Source organism: Corvus moneduloides, chromosome 5, assembly GCF_009650955.1.
Source record: "Corvus moneduloides isolate bCorMon1 chromosome 5, bCorMon1.pri, whole genome shotgun sequence".
In the NCBI taxonomy this organism is placed as follows: Eukaryota; Metazoa; Chordata; class Aves; order Passeriformes; family Corvidae; genus Corvus; species Corvus moneduloides.
In genome coordinates, this window is record NC_045480.1 from 73,040,784 (window position 1) to 73,060,065 (window position 19,282).

At 48.8% G+C, this 19,282-nt stretch overlaps 1 protein-coding gene across 2 annotated transcripts; it reads left to right on the plus strand.

The window, feature by feature from the left end:
- Positions 1 to 479: 479 nt before the first annotated feature.
- Positions 480 to 18,850, plus strand: SCARB2 (scavenger receptor class B member 2). Of its 2 annotated transcripts, XM_032110350.1 has the most exons (13): positions 480 to 645; positions 5,460 to 5,617; positions 9,283 to 9,430; positions 10,562 to 10,750; positions 11,447 to 11,538; positions 11,783 to 11,902; positions 12,728 to 12,906; positions 13,083 to 13,201; positions 14,837 to 14,910; positions 15,709 to 15,760; positions 16,392 to 16,550; positions 16,684 to 16,754; positions 17,898 to 18,850. In XM_032110350.1, exons 1-12 carry the CDS (start codon positions 529 to 531, stop codon positions 16,711 to 16,713), a joined length of 1,437 nt encoding a protein of 478 aa, XP_031966241.1. In that variant the 5' UTR covers positions 480 to 528; the 3' UTR covers positions 16,714 to 16,754; positions 17,898 to 18,850. The 2 variants fall into 2 exon arrangements, with proteins under 2 accessions (XP_031966241.1, XP_031966239.1); XM_032110348.1 differs by lacking the exon at positions 16,684 to 16,754.
- Positions 18,851 to 19,282: the final 432 nt, after the last annotated feature.

Below are 19,282 nucleotides of genomic sequence, written 5' to 3' on the forward strand. Positions count from 1 at the left end.
GGAAAGTGAAGCAGTATATCCCACTGGCTTTTAAAAGAGCAGGTACATTGATTTGATTTCTTTTTCAGGAGCGGCTTAACTGTGTTAGTGGCAGGTGAATTGCAATGAATTGTGGCAGAATCCGCTCCCTGCGATGCTTAATTCAGTCTAGAGGCGCCTCGCGCTCCCTGCCGGTTTCCCCCAATCATCTTGCTGTGGAATTCCTCCGCTTGTTTTCCAGAACGCCCTTTGGCGCTGCCGACTGCACCGAGCGCGGCGCTCTAGCAGCGCCATCCCCAGCGCGCAGCAGGATTCCGGCTGTGCCAGGAATCCCTGCGGGCAGGAAGCACCCCCCGTTCCTTTGGGAAGCGCAGTGCCGGCCCCAGTGAGCCGGGACAGCATCCCCGGAGGAGCCGCGGTCCCTGCGGCGCCGAGGGGCGGCGGCGGCTCCTCCCGGCGCGGCGGGCGGGGCCCGCAGTGCGCCCGCCCCCGGAGCCCGCCCGGCTCCGGAGCCAAGGCCGGCCCTGCTCGGCGGCAGCAGCAGCAGCCATGAAGTCGCTGTGCCTCGTCACCGTGGGGGTCCTGGCCATGACGCTGCTCATCGCCAGCATCTCCTTGCTGGTCGCGCACGTCTTCCAGACGGTGGTGGATCTGCAGGTGAAGCAGGTAAAAGCATTACCGCCTTCCCGTCCCGGTCCTTGTTTACCGGTTTATTCCCTCTGAAAATAGCCGAGGGAGGGAGGGAGGGAGGGAGCTGGCTCCCTCCTTGCAGCAGCTATGGGTGGGTGGGTGGGCAGGAGCATCCCTGGGCTGTGAACCGCCCCCCCCCGCCCAGCACCACCTGGCTGGGCTGGGGCTCAGAATGGAGCTCAGGCTGCCCTGGTCCCTGGGTAAGAATTGGGTAAGAATTGGGTGCGGATGGGTAAAAATGCGTCCTCTTGAGGCAGCTTTGCTGGCTGTGGGGCAGCAGCTGTAGCGAGGAGCCCTCTCCAGAGCAGCATCAGCTGAGGGGAGCAGTGGACACCTAAAGCACCCCTTCTTTTTGCTGCCTCTGTCCTAAATTGCTTGCAGCTTTCATACTTGTTCTGCTGCTCCATTTACTGCTGCCTCTGGAGCACAGCCAGACGTGCTGTGGGCTGGAACACGTGGTATCTCTCAGTTCCCTAGGCTGGGTGATGGCAGTGAGGCATTTCACCCGGTTGTTCCACACTTGGGGACACCCATCCTGGCATTGCTCTGTGTGCAGAGGCCTGCACTGTTCCTGCTCTGCCTAAGCTTTTGTTTCTCTCCCAGAGTGGCTCTGTGCATTTATCTAGTGGTCCAGTGAGAAGGGTCAACTTGTTAGTAATTCCTTTGGAATTCCTTTGTAAATGAACAGTTGTTTATCTGTCTATCTGAGGAATATCATCTTAGTTCTTATTCTGACAGAGAAACCAGCAATGCTAACCAGTGAAGGGGATTTGACCAGTGCTGTTGTCTAACTGGTGACCAGATCACCTAACCTGTGATCTCCTAACCTGTTCTTTCCTCTGGGCTGTTGACAGGGAGCATTTTCTACCCTGGAACCTGGATTGTCTTAACTGAAATCAGATGGGTTTGGCAAGTGCGATTTTAGGTTGGGAGTGAGCCTACAGCAGGTTGTGGCACTTGGAAGTGCAGCTCCATGCCCCTCATCTTGGCTCTCCTTGAGAAGGAGTTTGCCATCCTCTGCATCCCAGAAGTTCTACTTCCAAGTGTGCTGTTGTTGCCGGAGCAGTGGGGTGGAAGCAGTGGTTTGGAGCAGGACTGTCGGGAATTAGGCGTGATCCTCCTTACGCGTATTATCTCCTGGCTGCCTGCTCCTTCCCCACAACAGTGCCTTATGTAAGAGCAAGTTGGTATTCGCTCAGCAGGGCTTTCAGTAATGCAGGATAAAGTTTCCAGAGCTCAGTCTTTTCCTGCCTGCTGCTCTCCAGCTCGTGCTGGCACACATCTGGATTGCAGGGAGTGAGGCATCCGGCTCTCCGCGAGAGCTGCCAAATCCCTGCTGGCCTTCTCTAGGAGCCACGCACCCCCAGACTGGGGAAGTGCAGCTTTCAGCCCCAAAGCAGGGTGCTCCCAGTCACTCTGCTGAGCTGGCTTCTTTCTACATTTTCTTTACCCCACATGAGCTTTCCCTCATTTGTGTGTAGTCTAGAAAGCTGCTGTCTCTTGTGTAACCGTGTGTAGCTTAGAGAATCTTGTGCAAATAGACTAATGTTAATTTGCCTTTGAAATGGGGCAAGACCCAAGCTTTTGCAAGGAGTTGCTGTTCCTTTGAGGGCTTTCCAGCCGTCCTGAAATGGAGCTGCCTCACAGTGAAGGGCTGCCTTTGCAGTCTCAAGTGCAGCTGGAGTGGAAAGCGGTATTTTGGAGCAGCTGAGGCACCTGTGCCTCCAAACCCAGCACCTGTGAACCGCTGAGGATGGCTCTGCTTTCACAGGGGGTTGTGTGCAGCAGCCTTTCCAGCCAAAGGCAGGATCTGGGATACAGAGAGGGTGTGGGAAGAGTGGGAAATCCAACCTGCTGTCAGACTTCGCATCCCCTTGAAAATCAGTGGGCAGATGTGTTGTGACAAGAACAGTGGCAGCACTTTTCCCAGAAGGCATTCAAATCTCATCAACTTATTCTTTATTTGCCATTTTATTGTGTTTTTGTGAACTAAACATGCCATCCCAATCAGATGGCCAAAACCTGTTTGTTACCAGGCCCTAGCACCTGAAACTCCAGAGAGTCATGGGAAAAGACTTATAATGAACAAGGATGAATCTCCCCTAGGAGAAAGGCCTTCCCAGCTGCCAGTGCTTGTGCTCTTTGATGAGTAGATGCTTGCATTTTTATTGCCCTAGGTGTGCAGTTGATGAATATAACCTAATATTTTATTTATATAAATATATATAACGAATCTTTGAGCTATGCTCCTAATTTCAAACTCCGAGGTCAGTCAGTCCTTTGGCCCAGGTGTTTCCTTCATGCCACATCCCTTATGCTGTTAATTTTAGAAAACACTTTGTCTTCAAACCCTTTGAAATTCCACTGGACTTGTCGCCAGCCATCTGTTGGGCTGAGGTGGCTGTTGTGTTTCAGGCCCAAAGGGACAAGGAAGATGTTTTCTCCTTTGATGTATTCATCATTGTCATTTTTTACTGCTGTTGTTTAATGCCAAATACTGGAGCTCTCAGCAGGGTTTAGTATGAAGGCCTAGCTGAAGGATCCATTGGGATGCTCCTTTGGGTCAGGGCATTCCCAAGGTGTGGGAGTAGAGAGGTCTGTTCACGCTGGTCTGAACATTTACCCTATCACCGTAACAAGTTGTGGTTCAACTCAGTCACAGATGAACACATAAAAGTACATCTTGGAATTATAATATTTAGGAGTTCCAGAGGTTAAAAAAAAAAAAAAGAATTAAATTTTCTGTGTAGGTTTCAAAAATGTTCAGTACCATTTCCCACTCCCACCATCACTGCCACTAACAGTTATATTTGGGAGGGAAAGCTCCCTTTTTATTTCCTGTGTGTAAAGCACAGTCAAGGCAAGGAAACAGCAGCAAATGAGAGAGCTGTGAGTTCAGGGCAGGCTGATAAATACCGTCAGCAGGAAGGATGCTTTGGAACACTGGAAGTGAGCGTGGGCTCCACGTGGAAAGGAGAAGCACTGATATCACTGTAATATCATGTGATAGACTGAAATATCCCTGGTAACATTTGGTGAAAATCACAAGAAAAGAGCTTACTATGTTTCATTATTTGACAGGTTTTGGGAGTCTCTCTGAATCCAGCTCAGAAGTTTGTGAATCTGGGTTTGCTGTCACTGTACAGAGCTATAAGTAGACACTTAATTTCTGTGGGAGATCCACATTGTGGCATGCAGATCCAAGAACTAGATTTGGAATGAGTATGACCAGGGAATGGGTCTCCTTGGCATACATCATAAGAAAACTGGATCAAGAGCATCTGGCTGCGTAGGAAATTGTGCATATGAGGTGTTGGTAGTTCCAGAGAAATGCTCCCAACTCCTCAAGCATGTCTGAAACACATTAATTTTTGAGCTGTGCACGGAATACATGGGTTTTAATCCTATGGGGAAAGCAGGCTGCAAGTGCAAAGTGCCACCAGCTGGGCTGGCTCTCACTGCCACTCAGCATTACTCCTGCCGTGCCAAGCTCCTGCCAGTAAGTTTCTCTCTGAAACAGCCTTCTCTTTATCTCATCCTTCAAAATTAAAGTCTACATTGAGAGAAAAGAGCTCCTTAAGAGGGAAGGCCAAGAATGAGTCCTGAGGCAACTGTGGCTGATAAGACCCCATAAACATCCACCACGAGCTGGCAGCTGTCCAGCCTGCCCTGATTCTGAGCTTCCACTCACAATATTTGACTTGTTTGCTCAGAAGAATAAACAGAATGAGTGTGTATGAGACCCATTTGATTGCAAATCATTCCCCTCCTCCGTTTCTTCCACCCACAGGTGATGTGGTTTTTAAAGACAGAGTTTTCTTTGTGTTTATTCCTGAAAATTCACTCTGCCAGCCAGATTTCTCTTTGTGACCACTGAAGCAGTTCCAGTGTTACAACTACATGAAAAGCCTTGACTTTGGCAGTGGGGATGCTTTATAGGTGGAGTGAATTTTACCTGAAACAGGATAGCAATAAAGTGAGAGATTGAGACCTCTGTTATGGAGCTCTGTGTGACAGCTGTGCTTGTGACTTTCCATGTAACATGTATATACTGATAAGGGGTATCACTGAGGTAAGGGAATTAGTGTTTCATTTCTCAAGTGCTTCTGCTATAAAAGAATGATTTATAGCTTGATTACAAAATAGACTGACAGACCATTGTGCTGACACTGCTGTAGGAAAGAAGTTAAAGACAGAGGGCAAACAATCTTTCCCCTATTCCAAGACCTTGGAAAGGCACAGACCCTAGAGCGCCTACCTGAAAGAAATTTGTCACTCACAGTTTTTCTCACAGACCGCTGAAAAACAAAGTCCAATTGCTTTGGAGGCAGAATCTGACAGCTATGTTGGAATCTGACATTCTTGGGCAAAGAAATCATCAAGGCCAGGACTCTCTTGGCCTCCCACTGTTGAGTTACACTTCTATCTGTAACATTGGCACGTTTTGTGGTGTCTTGCACCAGGTGGAGGTTTTTACTGGTGCAGGAAAAGAGACAGGATTGCTGAGTAATAGCTGATCAGTCTCCATTCTGAAAAATGTCAGGCACCATTGCCTGTGGGGAGAAGAGGAACTACAAACCAACCAACTTTACCCCTGGGCTGTAGTCAGGAGAGCAGGTGCCTATGCTGGTTGATATTGAGTGAGCTGTTTCAAAGTAAAGTAGATCTAGAATTGTGGTCTTGAGTCTTACTGCCTGTGCTTGTTCCCAAGGCATGGAAGTCCTCTCTTTCCTGTCAGTATCATGCAGCATCATAGCATCAGCAGCTGATCTGCCTTTCTCTTGTTTCAGGGAACAGTACTGAAGAATGGCACGGAAACCTTTGAGGCCTGGGAGGACCCTCCCCCCCCAGTCTACATGCAGTTCTACTTTTTTAATGTGACAAATCCTTTGGAAGTGCTCCAAGGGGCTACTCCTCTCGTAGAAGAAATAGGACCATACACCTACAGGTACGACCCTTTCAGTTGTTCCACACTTCACAAAAGCTGTGCTGTGTGAGGAAGCCAAAATGTGGGATCCAGAACATTTGGGATCCCGTTCTAGGAGAAAATCTAGGTGCTAATGTGTGAGGGCAGGTTTATCCAGGGGAGCACGGTCACAGCCCACACAGACAGCACTGACACTTGCAACTGGTTTCAGACGAAGGCAGCGACTTCTGTCAGATTTTGGGCAAAGCTGTGGTGGTGTGCTGCTGTTCTTCAGCTGCTGAACACAGCGATGCTGTTGCACCCTGGCCTGTTGTCTTGTGAGTTGGGTGATGTTTGGGAGGCTGGGGAGAGGAATGTTGCACAAAAGTGTGACTCACGCACACTCAGCAATTGATTCCTAGCTGGAGTTGCACAATCCACATGGGTAGAATGTGGCCAGAAAAACACAGTGGTACTAAAAGGGTCTTCCTGAGCCAACCCTCACTGAAAAACCTGCTTAGATTTTAGACCTCTCATTTTTACTGATGGATTTACTAAGGCCACGTGCAGCATTAGATATTGTCCAGCTCCTAGAGCTATCTTGTGTGGCATGGAGAGATTTTTAAAGTCACCTTACAAACGAGTTTTCATTTAGAGCTGTGTTCTGCTCAGCTGCCTGCAGCCCTGTAAACCAGGAGCAGGCCTGTGGCAGGAAGGGTTGTAGTCTTGGGAGTTCTGGCATTATGAGGAATTCTATCACCATGGCAAAAAGGTGGATTCCTCAGTGTCAGCCGCACTTGTGGTCACAGGCTCATCCAGGCCAAGCAGTGGCTCAGTGCCAGAAGGAGTTGTCTTTACCTAAGCTTCAGAATGATCAGAATCTGTTAGTATTTGAAAAAAATGCTGGAATGAAAGCAAGAGCCTTTGTGGGAGCCTTGATTTTTGCATTATCTCTTGCCTCTCAGTTTCCTTCCTCCCACACCTCAGCTTTGCTTCTCCTTCTGCCAACAATCCCTTCCCCTGTCTCCTCTGCATTCTAATCCTCTGTCTGTTTAGCCCTGGCAAACTCCATGTAGTACTTTGGTAAAATCCCTGCTATTACATGAGCCAGTAGAGCTGGAGAAAAGATACACAAGCTCTCAAGTTCCCAGGCTTTCCTTCAGGTGTGTGTGGTGTAACGCTGGTCATTAGTCAGCAATGTGTTCAGTCAGTTCTGTGTCAGGAAGGTAAATAGGATCAGCTCCAGGGTTTGCAGAGCTGCAGGGAACCACACAGGCTGGTATTCAGTCCTCTTTGCCAGCTTCTTCTTTTCCCTTTCCTTAGCTCCGAGTCTCTCCTGGGTGTCACACGTAGCCTGGTTTGGGAAGCTGCACCTTGTCCATGAAGGAGCTCAGCAGGGTGGATGGGGCTGGGTTGGTCCCTGCCCCAGGGGAGGCCCAGCCTGAGCTGCTGGTTTGCTGGGAGAGAGCCTTTCCCTGCATCCCACGCCACAGGCTGGCTGCAGGTGGGTCCCCAACGCCGGCCCTCCCTGCAGTGTTCTTGGTGGTGACAGGGAGGGAAGGAAGGAGGCTGCACATTCCAGTTGTTTCTGGCTTGTTTGCTTAGCCTGATTCTGGCATGTCTGGACAGGATTCCCCTGTGCTCTGCTCTGTCTGATAGAGGAAGGAGGAAAAGTTAGGAAGTGGAGAGCTCTCTTCCAGCAGGTTCCATAAGCCTTGCCTGGCTGTGCCTGCAGCAGGCTGTCAGCACTGGGCGAGGAGCAGAGGAGGCTGTGGGAGCACAGGGAGCAGGAAGGGATGTTCCAGCCTTACTGCACGCTCTAGCCCGGGAAGAAACGTCCAGTTGGTTTCACAGGCCCTGTGTAGCAAAGCATTGAAGACTCATTTGGCTTTAGCATGTGAGAGAACATCTGAAATGCCTTCACATGAAGTGCATGGCTCTGTGCTTTTATAAAACAGCGTGTTTGGGGAAAGGCTGGGAGTGAACTGGGCTGGAAAAGCAGAGGAAAAAAATCCAGTCACTGACAGGGAGGAGGTGGGAGGGCTCAAGAGAGTCTCTTCCTGCAGCTCAGAGTTTTCACCAGCATACATTGTAAAGCACTCGAGGCAGATTCTGTACCAAAACTATGTTGGTTTTAAATCCTGGAAGTTGAACTGGCAGCATGTAAAGTAAGTAATTACAAAGTGCAAGCTGCTTATCTGCCCAAGCCTGCTGACTCCCAAAGAACACTGGAATATTGTCTGGTCTTGCACGCATTTACAGCTTTTTAACTCTAACGTCGTAGAGCCTCCTACTCGTATCCCTCATCAGGGAGTATTATTTTCCTCTGCAGAGCTGGAGAGGTGTCTCAGGTTACTCCTGGTCTATTTTAGGAAGGCATTTCACAGCTGTCCATTTCCATCCCCTCAGTTCCAGCCCTGGGGTATAAAATAGATTGCTGTCCAAGAGGCCCTTGGCAAGTCAAGCTGGAAGTGTTGTCAGACCAAAATGTTCCTGGGTGGCAGGGATGCCGGGGAGCGGTAGAGACACTTTTGGGTAAGGAAGATAGGAAGTGGCTGGTTTCTAATAACAGTAGTTTCACAGGCCTTTCCAGTTTGCTGTAGATTTGAAAGCTGAACCAGCGTAATGCAGCCTGTTGTGTGAAGCTGCACTGATGGATCCAGGGCAGCCAGGACAGAATCTCAATCTGAACTGAATGCAGGACATCAGGGTACAACATCTGGCAGAAGGATTCTCCCTCACGTCTTGTGACTTGAAATTTGCCCAGGCAAATGTCAAAGTCAGCAGCCTTCTGAGTAACTGCAGGCTGAGGAAATAGGGAGAATTTCACCTCATGTGTGGGCCAGGTGGTGAGCAGCCCGCCTGCTGTTTCCCTTTTGGGCTTTGCTGGAGACACGTGTATGTCAGCCTCTTCTGCACAACTGCATAAGCCTGGTTTGTAAAGTGCTAGTGGTAATGAAAATTGAGTAGTGCTCTCCTTGCATGTGTTTCAGGGTAATTAAGATCTGACTTTCTCGTCGGGCCAGCAGGTAGCATTTGATGTTGCTTGCTAATTGGACTGGTTTGTCAGCAATCCTGAGTTTTATCCTGCTGTCTGAGTGCTTAGACAGGAACAGCAGCAACCTCCCAGGCCATGGGTAGTGAACAGCAAAAATTCAGTTGAATTTCTGTCGTGCCCAGGATTCCTGCTTGAGAAGTAAAGGAGGAGAACTAAAATGAGGCTTGTTCTGTGGTCATGTCACATGTAGGCCCCAGTGCCGAGTGCTCTGTAGCCAGCAGAAGGATTCTGGTGGGTTCTTAGGTCAGTGAGAGACACGCAGCCTGCATCTTTCTGGGGGTGAATTTTGCCTGCAGCAGAGGCAAAGGTTTCATTTTCAAGGGCTTCAAGGGCAGTCTCATATATGGTGGCTCTAAATCCTTCTGAGCTGTCTGAAATTGTTGTCCTTCCTTTGAGGTTTTTAAAGACGAGGCAAAATTATGAAGTGCAATTAACACGTGGGGTGGCATTTTTGGAAAGGCCCCATGAGGTCTGACTCGGCTCACACTGACACAGTGGGGAGTTCGTGTCAGTGAGGGAATCAACTTCGAAAGAACTGAAAATCTCACCCTTTATGTGCTTTAAGCAGTAGAACAGCCGTAAGTTAATTGCAGTTAATGCTGTGTGTACTCAGTTTAACTTGATTAGAGAACAAAGTCTTGTCTTTCAGGGAATACAGGCCAAGAGTGCACATCCAGTTTTTGGACAATGGAACCAAAGTGTCTGCTCTAAACCCAAAGACTTACGTATTTGAACCTCAGAAGTCAGTGGGAGACCCTGAAGTGGACCTGATCAGGACAGTAAATATTCCTGCAGTGGTGAGTTCTCCTTCATTCCTGCTTGGAATTCATCTTGACACACTTCAGCACGAGTAGCATGTTGCTTCATCCTGACTCCCCCTTTATAGTAGATAAATGTGCTGGAAGAATGAGAGGGGCAGCTCATGTCCTGGGCAGATGCTGGTCTCAGTTTGGGGCTTCACTGTTGTGGGGGTTTTGTTTTGTTCCTCCCTCTCCTCACACCTCTGCAGTGTTAGTGCCTTCCTCTGGTGCTAAGAGATCACACACTCTACAGGGATGAGGAGAAATCAGGCTTGCTGAGCTTCCAAGAGTCCGTGAAACCAGGAAATTATTGATGTCAAATGCCTAGGAGGAACTCTGGCTTCTGCGTGAAGAAGTTAGGAGTGCTTGGGGTTATTTTGTCAAAATTGGAGAAGCTGCCTCCAAGTCTGCTTCTCAAACTGGAAAGAAACTACAGCAGAGCAGTTGCAGATGGAGCTGAATGAAAAGGACCTCTCAGAGTAGAATTAAAGTTAGAAATGCACCCCCAGACTGTGCTAGGTGAAAGAGAGTCTCGTTGTGGTGATCACAGGCAGATAGCATGAGAAGAAGCAGATCCAAAGGTGTCACAGCTTCCAGAGGCAGTCAGGCTGTACTCCAGCACAGGGAGTGTGAGTCAGCCTTTACTCTCCATCCTGGTTTAATTTCAATTGTAGGGTACATCCATTTCAGCTTTTTCCCCAGCGTTTCCAAAAATGCCTGATTTTATGAATGAGTACAGAAATGCCCTGTATATAGCAGTAGATAGGACTCAGCTTCCTGAAAGTTGCAGACAATACAGACACTGTATTTTCAATTCCTCCCAGGCATCTCGTGGTGGTAAGGATTATCTCTCCTTCAGATTTTTGGCTGTGATGTACTGTAACAGGCAGTATGAGAAGAACCACAGGTTGGTTAGCCCAAAGAAATGCCCTTCTTTTGTTATGACCTCTTTAAATTCATGCTGTAAACCCACTTGTCAGCTAGAAAGGAAATAAACGTCATTGCAGTTTGCATCTTGGGGAAATGAATGTGTGTGTGTGTGGTGCAAAGTGTCTGTGTGTGGATGCAGCTGATCATTTATTCCCCATGAAATCTGACCATCGCTCCCTCATTGCAATGCCCTGGCAGACTGCCATGGAGTGGACCAGGTCGACCCCTCTGCAGTTTGCCACGGAGGTGCTGCTGCTTCTGTACCAGGAGTCCCTGTTCACGGTCCGCAGCGTCCATGAGCTGCTGTGGGGCTACAAGGACAGGCTGCTCTCCACCATCCACGTGCTGCATCCCGAGATCGACCCTGTCTTTGGGCTCTTCAACAAGGTAACTGGGTGGCCACGCCTGCTGGTGCTTTCCCTGAGGAACGATGGCACTGCTGCGGGGTGTGGGCTGTGAGAGGGGTGTGCCTGGACTGAGCCAGGAGGTAGGGATAGCAAAGGCGTGCTCCCTCTTCAGTTTACCTGCATCTAGGCACTGGATGGGAGGTATGGATAAGCTTTCCAAGGACAACCCCCTCCACTATTTTGGGTGTTTGCTTGAATAACATGGGCTTTGTGGGGCCACTTGTGAAAACTGTTAGAAAAACGCCCTGATTTCCTTAGTAATTGACTGAAATTGGATATTATTTCTGTGCTGCAGCCATTCCTGGCTTCCACAGTGTTTCTGGTCATTTTGGGCTGTGGGGAATCCTTGCTTCTTGGAGATGTCTGCAGTGCTGAGGTTATTTCTGTGGGATTATTTTCTTCCTGAGGGCTCTTTATTCAGGGGCAGCTCTCAAAGGGAGAAAAGGCTCGTGTGGAGTTGTATTTCCTGCAGTTGGGAGGTGTAAGGCTCTTGCCTGGTCACTTCCACCTCGTTCCTATACAAGGTGGAGTTCAATGAACTGCACAGATCTCGGGGGCAGTCCATCACTCCTGGGGTGGATTTGGAGTAGTGACAACTTCAACTCCACCCCATTGCAGTGCCTTTGCCAGGTGCTACAGAATGAGTGGAGCCACTGAAAACTGTATCTGTTTGCAGATGAACGGAACTGATGATGGAGAATATGTTTTCCTGAGTGGGGAAACGAGCTACCTGAACTTCTCCAGGATTGTGGAGTGGAAAGGAAAAGAGTAAGTTTTTCAGGGGACTGTTGCCTCTGTCAGAATCTGCCCCTTGCTTGCCTGGTGCCTGTTTAAAGAGACTGTAGGTGCAGTTTAAACCCATTTCAACCCCTTTTCCTGTTAGCAGAGCTGAGGCAAGAGGAATCAGCACTGTACAGGTCTGATTCCCATTTGCTTAGGCCGGGAGCTGGCATTGCCTGACTGCTGATTGGAGATCTTTTAGCCCTTGCTCTCTTTGTTTCCCTTTCTTGAGGTCCTTGAGCTGGTGGACAACAGAGACATGTAACATGATCAATGGCACAGATGGGACATCCTTTCACCCGCTGATCAACAAAGATGAGAGCATCTACATCTTTTCTTCTGATTTCTGCAGGTAAGGAGAGGACAGTGTTGCTCAGACTTTAAAGCAGAGCATTTATGTGCATTCCTCTTGAGCTGTCACGTTAGGCTGGTGGTTCTCCTCCTGTGATTTCATTTAACAGTAGCAGTGTCCTGCATTCATTCGTGGTGGGAAGGATGAGTTACAGAAAAAAAACCTCCCAGTCTGCAGCAAGTTAAGGATGTGTTATTTCAAAATGAAGATTTGTGAGGGAAAAAATCTGGAAGAAAACCAGAAGGACAGACTGCACTGCAAGGCTAGTAATGAGGGGAACTGAAGGATTTATATGAACTTTCCTTAAGCTTCTTGCCTCCAAAGTCTTCCTCTGTGCTGTGCTTTTTTAGAGAACCCAGGTTGCCCTCTTCAGAGATTCATGACTTTACATGATACTGTCTGAAACGTACCAAGAAAATCTTGGTGTTTCCTTCCTTACCTAACGCCTTGTCTCCCCTCTTGCTGATTTCCCGGTGTGTGGAGAAGAAAACCAATCTGAAATTATTTAAATCAATACAGATGGGTGTTAGGCGAAATTCAGGACGTGCCAGATTGCTCTGTCTTCCACAACCATGTTCCTTTCCTGGTCCCTCTCAGCAGAGGTACCAGCACTTACACAACATGCAATAGTGATATGGGGACCGTCTGTTTTGTGCAGCAGCAGGATGATGAGATGTGTGTTTGCTGATCAGAGCCTATTAAATTCCATACAGAAGGTGTTGGGAATGCAAACCGGGGCCGACACACAGGCATCAGCAGGGAGACACGTGCAGCTGGCCCCGGTGTGTGCTGCAGCCTGACACACCTGGCTCTGCTTCCCTGCAGGTCCCTGTTCCTGGTGTACGACAGCTCGGGAGCCGTGGCCGGGGTGCCCACGTTCCGCTTCGTGCCCTCCTCCATGGTGTTTGCCAACACCTCGGTGAACCCCGCCAACGCCGGCTTCTGCGTGCCCGCCGGGAACTGCCCCGGCACCGGCGTGCTCAACGTCAGCGTCTGCAAGCAGGGTACGGCCGAGCTGCAGGGCCGTGAGGGGCTTGTCCCAGAGACACTGGGGGTTTGTGGCTCCACAAGGGGCCCTTCCCTTCTCTGTAAACGGCTCAGAGCTGTGAGGTCCTCAAAGGCTTCCCTGAATCCTGCTCGGCCTTTTTTTAGGTGGTGACTTGGTGCTTTTGCATTCCAGGTGCTCCAATATTTCTCTCAGCTCCACATTTTTACCAGGCAGATCCAAAGTTTATAGAAGACATAGAGGGCATGCATCCCAGAAAAGAATACCATGAGACATTTCTGGACATCAATCCTGTAAGTGCAGCCTTTTTTCAAGGGTTCTGTAGGTGAATGGATCCAAGCACGTGGGTTTAGGTCACCTCCTTGGATGGTGTGTACTGGCGTAGTCCCATTGACCTCAGGCAATCTGTACTAGTTCCACGATGCTGGATGGAGTGGGAGATCCCTTTGGGTCAGCTGTCCTGTCCCTGTCCCCTCCCAGTTTCCCACACACCCCACCCACTCACTGGCAGGGCAGTGTGAGCAACAGAAAGGGCCTGGAGGCTGTGCAAGCACTGCTCAGCAATCACTGGAACATCCCCGTGTTACCCACGCTGTTTTCATCACAGTTCCAAAACACAGCCTCATACCAGCTGCTGTGGAGGAAATTAATTCTCTCCCAGCTAAAACCAGTACAGCAGTGATGTCTACACCCCCACATATAAATGTGGGTCGAGGGAAGGAGCACAATCACGAGCTGCCTGGTTTACAGAAACAGTGCTGTGACTCATTGGGCTGTTATGTGCAGCTAAAGCGGGAGGAAATTCCACAGCTCCTCTCCTAAGGTCCAGTGCAGATCCTGCTGTGTGGTGTGTACCAGGTTCTTCCTGCTTTCTCACAGTTCTCATTCTTTCACTTTTACTTGTTGAGATTAACATGATGACATGTTTTCTTCCTTTCTCCACAAATAGCAGCTGCTAAAGCACTGGGACTGTTAAACAAGTTAGGATGTTGGTTAGCTTGGCAGGCTAATGCCACTTCGCTTGCTTTAGCCGGATTATTAACAGGTGTTGGTTCAGTAAGGCACACTACACTGCAAAATAGAGCTGCTGTTGATCTTTTTGTTGCTAGCACATGGACATGGATGTGAGGATTTTGATAGAGTGTCTTGTATGAATTTGTCTGATCATTCAAAATCCATTCATGCCCACATTAAGGAATTACAAACAAACTTGTCAAAATTGCATGAAGAATCAGAATCTGATTGGCTCAATAGTTTGTTTGGCAACTGGCAAATTGCAAGATAGATCAAAAATCTGCTTAAAATCAGATGCCTGATCCTATTGGTTATTTTTTGCATCCTGCTCATGGTGCCGTGTTTATTGTCTTTTATGCAAAAGGCTCTACAAAAGTCAATAAACGCGGTCTTTGTAATACAAAAACAAAAGGGGGGACCTGAGGAGACTGACAGCTGGACTGACAATCTCACAGAGTCAGACCTGAAACCAGTCAGAATTTACCCGTGAGGATATTACAGTGAAATTCTGCAGCTTTAGTAAAACCCACAGAGAAGGCCAAGAAAATAATCAGTGAGAGAAGATGTTCTGGGTACAAGGGGAGGATGTTCTTGTTATGGGACATTGAGAGTGTACAAGGAAGAACTTGTGGATAACATGCAGCAAGGATACCTTTGCTTGTATAGCTGGTTGTTTACTGCCTGAGTGGTCACTGTTTGTTAGACAGCCTTGGCATTGTTTGCTAAGCAGCCAATCTTAAATTAGGCCACAGCCACTGTGAAGAGGTATAAGAATAGCAGTAGAGAAAACACAAAATCTTTCGACCTTTCTCGACCATGGATTATGACTAGTGTGGCTTTTATGTCCACCTCAACTACAGCCACATTGATTTGGTTTTTTGACACTTTATTCCTTTATCTCCTTTAATCCCCAGCTGACGGGGCTCGTCCTGCGGGCAGCCAAGCGGATGCAGGTCAACGTTCACGTCCGAAAATTACCTGAATTTTTGTGAGTGTTCTCTGCTGCCGGGTGGGCGTTTCAGATCTCAGCTGATACTCAGAATGAATTTTTCTGCAGTGTTCGGATAGAATATGGGTTGGAGAGAGGAAGTGTGAGAGAGAAGTCCAATCCAATCTCAGTTTGAAGGGGCAGTATCCTCTCCTCTCAATCAGACTCTCCAGTTCCACCTGCAGAGTAAAGAATGCTGTATGGTAGCTACTCCTCCTGCTCAGCTGCAGGGCTGATGTTTGTTTATTGGCACAGCTTGGCTGTAATAACTAAAATAGAAGTATTTTATCTGCCCAGTCCCCTTGGGAGAGCCAGTGATGTTCCTTCAGGCTTGTTTCCCAGTGCCCAGGAGCCGTCACAGTAACACAGCTGCTGCCTGAGCTGGGATTCCACATGTGCCAAATGTTGGGGGATTTTTGCTCCTGTGCCTGTGTTGCTTGGACAGTAGTTCTGTGTTTTACAAATAGGAGTAACCTTCCACATTAGCTTAGCTCAATTCCTGCTGCCTGGCACAAATCTGTCGCTCAGTAACGAATGAGCCCCAGATGGATCCCTGTCTTTCAGTGCCCACCAAGTCACAAAATATGCCCTGCTCCCAAACCAGAATTTATCCATCCTGGAGATGGAGATTGTCCTACTCCAGCAGGGAGGTGAAAATCCACAGCAAAAAGGAACAGCCCAGGGTTTTTTTAGGGACACTTTCCTTGTTCATTGTTGTTGTATAATCTGTCTTCAGAACCCTCAGGTTGAAAATTTCCAAACCCATAATTTTTTATTACTGCTTTTTTTTCCACGCAGTGAAACAGGCAACATCCGAACGCTGATTTTCCCAGTGATGTATATAAATGAGGTAAACGGTTTTGTTATGTCTTTCCAGCACTGTGGCACGTTAATGCTTGTAAAAATACCCTCTGAGCTAGCCAGAAAACAAAATGCTGATTTTCTTGTTGTTTTGTACAGTGATAGACAGGAAGCTGTTGCTGTTCCTTAACTGACACCCTTCTGCTGCTTGTTGTAGGGTTAAGTTCAGCCCGGCCAAACACTCTTAAGTCAGACATTCCTTTTAAACTCAAAGGAGTTGGCCATGAGGAAAAGGGCTGCTCAGACAGAGGCAGGACTTCAGAAGATCACACCTTTTTTTGAGTCATCTGTTGTCAATATTCCTGTGCTGTAGTTGGATCACTGAATTAACTGGATGCAGGGGGGACTAGTTTTGATGACATACACTGTTTTTCCAGGCTTGTATTAGTCCATTCCTAAACCAAAAGTTAAAAATCCCTGTTTTCCTTTGAAATACAGACTAGGTGATCCTTCTGGCCCCTGGAAGAATTTTTAGGGGGAAAGTATGCCAGGAGGCAATGAAGCAGTGGTTGAGAGTTGCGGGAGTGTTGTTTCCCTGCCCTTCACAAAAGTGATCTTCTAGAAAGCACAGAAATAAATAAACCTTTTTTTCCCCCCCCCTTCATCTCTCTCTGCTCCAGAGTGTTCTGATTGATGAAGCATCTGCCAGCAAACTCAGGCATGTCCTGCTAGAAGCCAGTGTTGTGACTGGGATCCCCTTTGTGATCATGGCTCTGGGGATAGTTTTTGGGATTGTTTTCATTGTGCTGGTGTGCAGGTCCCGGGGGATAAGTGAAGAGGTAAGCAGCACTCAGATTTGACTTTGCTTGCTGTACATCCGCCTGCATTTGATTTTTCTTGTGGTTAATTTTACCATTTGGTGTCTTTCTGCACGTGTTTTTATTTTGTTTTTGTTGGAAATGACCTTTCTAGGGAGGGGAAGTTTTAATAGACTCAGAATAAACGCGCCAAAGCAAAGGAGCGGAGTTAATCTGAGAAGCCTGGTAAGGCAGGTCCTGTCTCTGTGCCCAATTCCCTTGCCAACAGTAGTGAAATAAATCAGCCTGTCTAGAGGACCCTGAAGGATAAGATGCAAAAGCTCCACCATATTTGAGGACAGATTTAGTTGGTGTCAGTGTTCTCAGCAGAACTGCGTTGTGGCAGTGGATTATTTTCCAGAATCAGAATGCAAATTTGTGGCCAAAGAACAGATGAATTGCACAGACAGCAGCAGCAGAAACTGTTCTCCAGTATTCTTTATTTACAAGGCAGCTTGTAAATCTGTTTATGAGAAGTTCTGTCCCACATGACACGCTGGCATAAAGGTGCTTGTCAGGGCGAAAGCTGATGCCAACCTTTCACCATAAAAGGGTTCAGATGACACCAAGCGTGGAGCCTTTGGCTAGAGGAATAGCCTGGGTTCTCTAGGAGGCTGTTTTCTCCTCATAGTTGCTGTGGGCTTACTGTGGTCTCATGTGTTTGATGTTCCCTAAATGCTGTCTTAACAACTTCCCTCCGTGCCTGGGGGACCCCTCTGGATCAGTGGGTCCCACTGCCTCCCATCCCCATGTACTTCAGGGTCCTATGTAGGACAGACTGGTTCCCTTCCCCTTCCTCTCCCCCTTCTCCTCCCCCTCCCCCTTCCCCTTTCCCTTCCCCTCCCTGTCCCATCCCGTCCCTGTTAGCAGCAGCTCAGCCAGGATGTCAATCTGTCCCACTGCCCAAGGCCTGACCCAGAAGTTCCTGCCCCACCCTACATGCACAGCTTCACACTAGCTCTCTTGGATGTGCTGGAACACTCTACAGGGGTCAGAGTGACAAAGGGACACCTGCATTCCATGCTTTTCCGACTTTGCTTTTGTTGCTTTTCCTGCAAACAGAGGTAATCCAGCAGTGTACAGCTCTTCTTGTGATCCCTGGGTGGTTCAGGCCTTCCCTCCTGTGTCAGGTGCTACAGCAGGTCCCTGCCCAAGCTGCCACCCACCCTCTGGTGCTTTCTTAGTGCAGCCCTGGCTCTCTTAGAGGGAATTCTCCTTAGAAGTAGGAGCTTTTCCCTTCCCTGCTTGGAGTGTGGGCAGCCCGGCTTCCCGTGGTGGAAGGTCTCTCTCTCACGGCCACTTTAACTTGCTGTGGTTTTGTTCTTCCAGAGCACTGAAGAGGAGAGGTCCCCACTCATCAGGACGTCTTAGTAGATTTTCTTTACCCTGTGAGCTTGGAGAATAAACCATTAGAGCTGACCTAACACCAGCTGTCCCCTGTGGAGGCACGGTTGTGTCCAGCGTGACTTTTTGTGGGACAGAGGTGGAAGAGACTCTGCACTGTCAGCCAGGGAGGAGACTTTTTTCTCGCCAGCTACATTACAACTTTAAAACTCCGTTTTAAAACTGCTCCAGATCCTGCTTTTCTCAGCCTTGCCCTCTGTTTGTACCTGCGCTGGCAGCCACAGAGGATCAGAACCACTGGATGGGCGACCACAAGCCGGCCTGATTCCCTACAGGAGCGGCGCAGGTGGTGTTTGCAAGCGGCCTTGGCAATGTGGACGGCGTTCTGGGAATACAGCAGGCTCCTGGAGGGCCCTGGGACAGGGACAGATTGGCTGTAGGCCGGGTGGTGTCCTGTCTGTAACGTGCTGCGTGTCCTTACTGCGGTGTGCACCGAGTGTTTGTTATTCATGTCCCTGCTCCTGTCACAGCACATGTACAACTAATCCAGCCCAGAGCGGAGCTTTGCGCAGCGTCTGTAGCTCCAGTGCAACCGAGCCAGCGGCTGGAAGTGCTTTTCCATGCAAACCACCTAACTGTTCCCACTCTGCTCGTTAGCCAGGCTTTTCTCCTTCAGGTGTGGGGTTGTTCTGCAGCTTCAGGCACCGCAGCTCAGCGCTGTTCTTGGGGTGGAGGGGACAAAGCTGGTGGGTGTTGTTGTGGGGGTTTGGTGGGAATGCAGACTTGGCATGTTTGGGATGAGAGTACCCCTCCGTGTTACGGACAGGGTCCTGAGAACTCCTGACACTTTTTTTACTTGTGAAACAGAAACTTGTGTTAAAAGTCACAAAGGTTTTCCCCCCTCCCCGATTAAAAGAATATTCTCATCAAGGAATGTTTCCATAGATAGTGAAATACGTTCTTAAAATGTGTCATTGTCTTCTAAAGAGGGGCACTGGCATTTGCTTTGTTTGGGCTTGGTTTGAGGTCTTTTTCTTGGCTGGTGCTCCGGTTTCTTCCCTGTGAGGGTGGTGAGGCCCTGGAATGGATTCCCAGAGAAGCTCGGGCTGCCCCTGGATCCCTAGAAGTGTCCAAGGCCAGGTTGAACGGGACTGGGAGCAATCTGGGACAGTGGAAGGTGTCCCTGCCCAGGGCAGGGGGCGGAGCAAGATGGGCTTTAAGGTGCCTTCCAAACCTAACCCTCCAGGGATTCTGTGATAGCACTGTCATCCCTTCTCCCTCTTACCCCAAGTGTTGTTTTCTGGGCAGCTTTCTGGGAATAACCCTGGGAAAACATTTTGGGGACTGGCTTTGCTCTGCTTTTCCTCAGG

Bases quoted from the DNA above. Each gene is read 5' to 3' on its own strand.
- SCARB2 (XM_032110348.1), top strand. From the start codon at position 529: ATGAAGTCGCTGTGCCTCGTCACCGTGGGGGTCCTGGCCATGACGCTG. The intron at 9,431-10,561 runs GTGAGTTCTCCT...ATGCCCTGGCAG, and splicing joins CAGTAAATATTCCTGCAGTG to ACTGCCATGGAGTGGACCAG. The intron at 11,539-11,782 runs GTAAGTTTTTCA...CCCTTTCTTGAG, and splicing joins GTGGAGTGGAAAGGAAAAGA to GTCCTTGAGCTGGTGGACAA.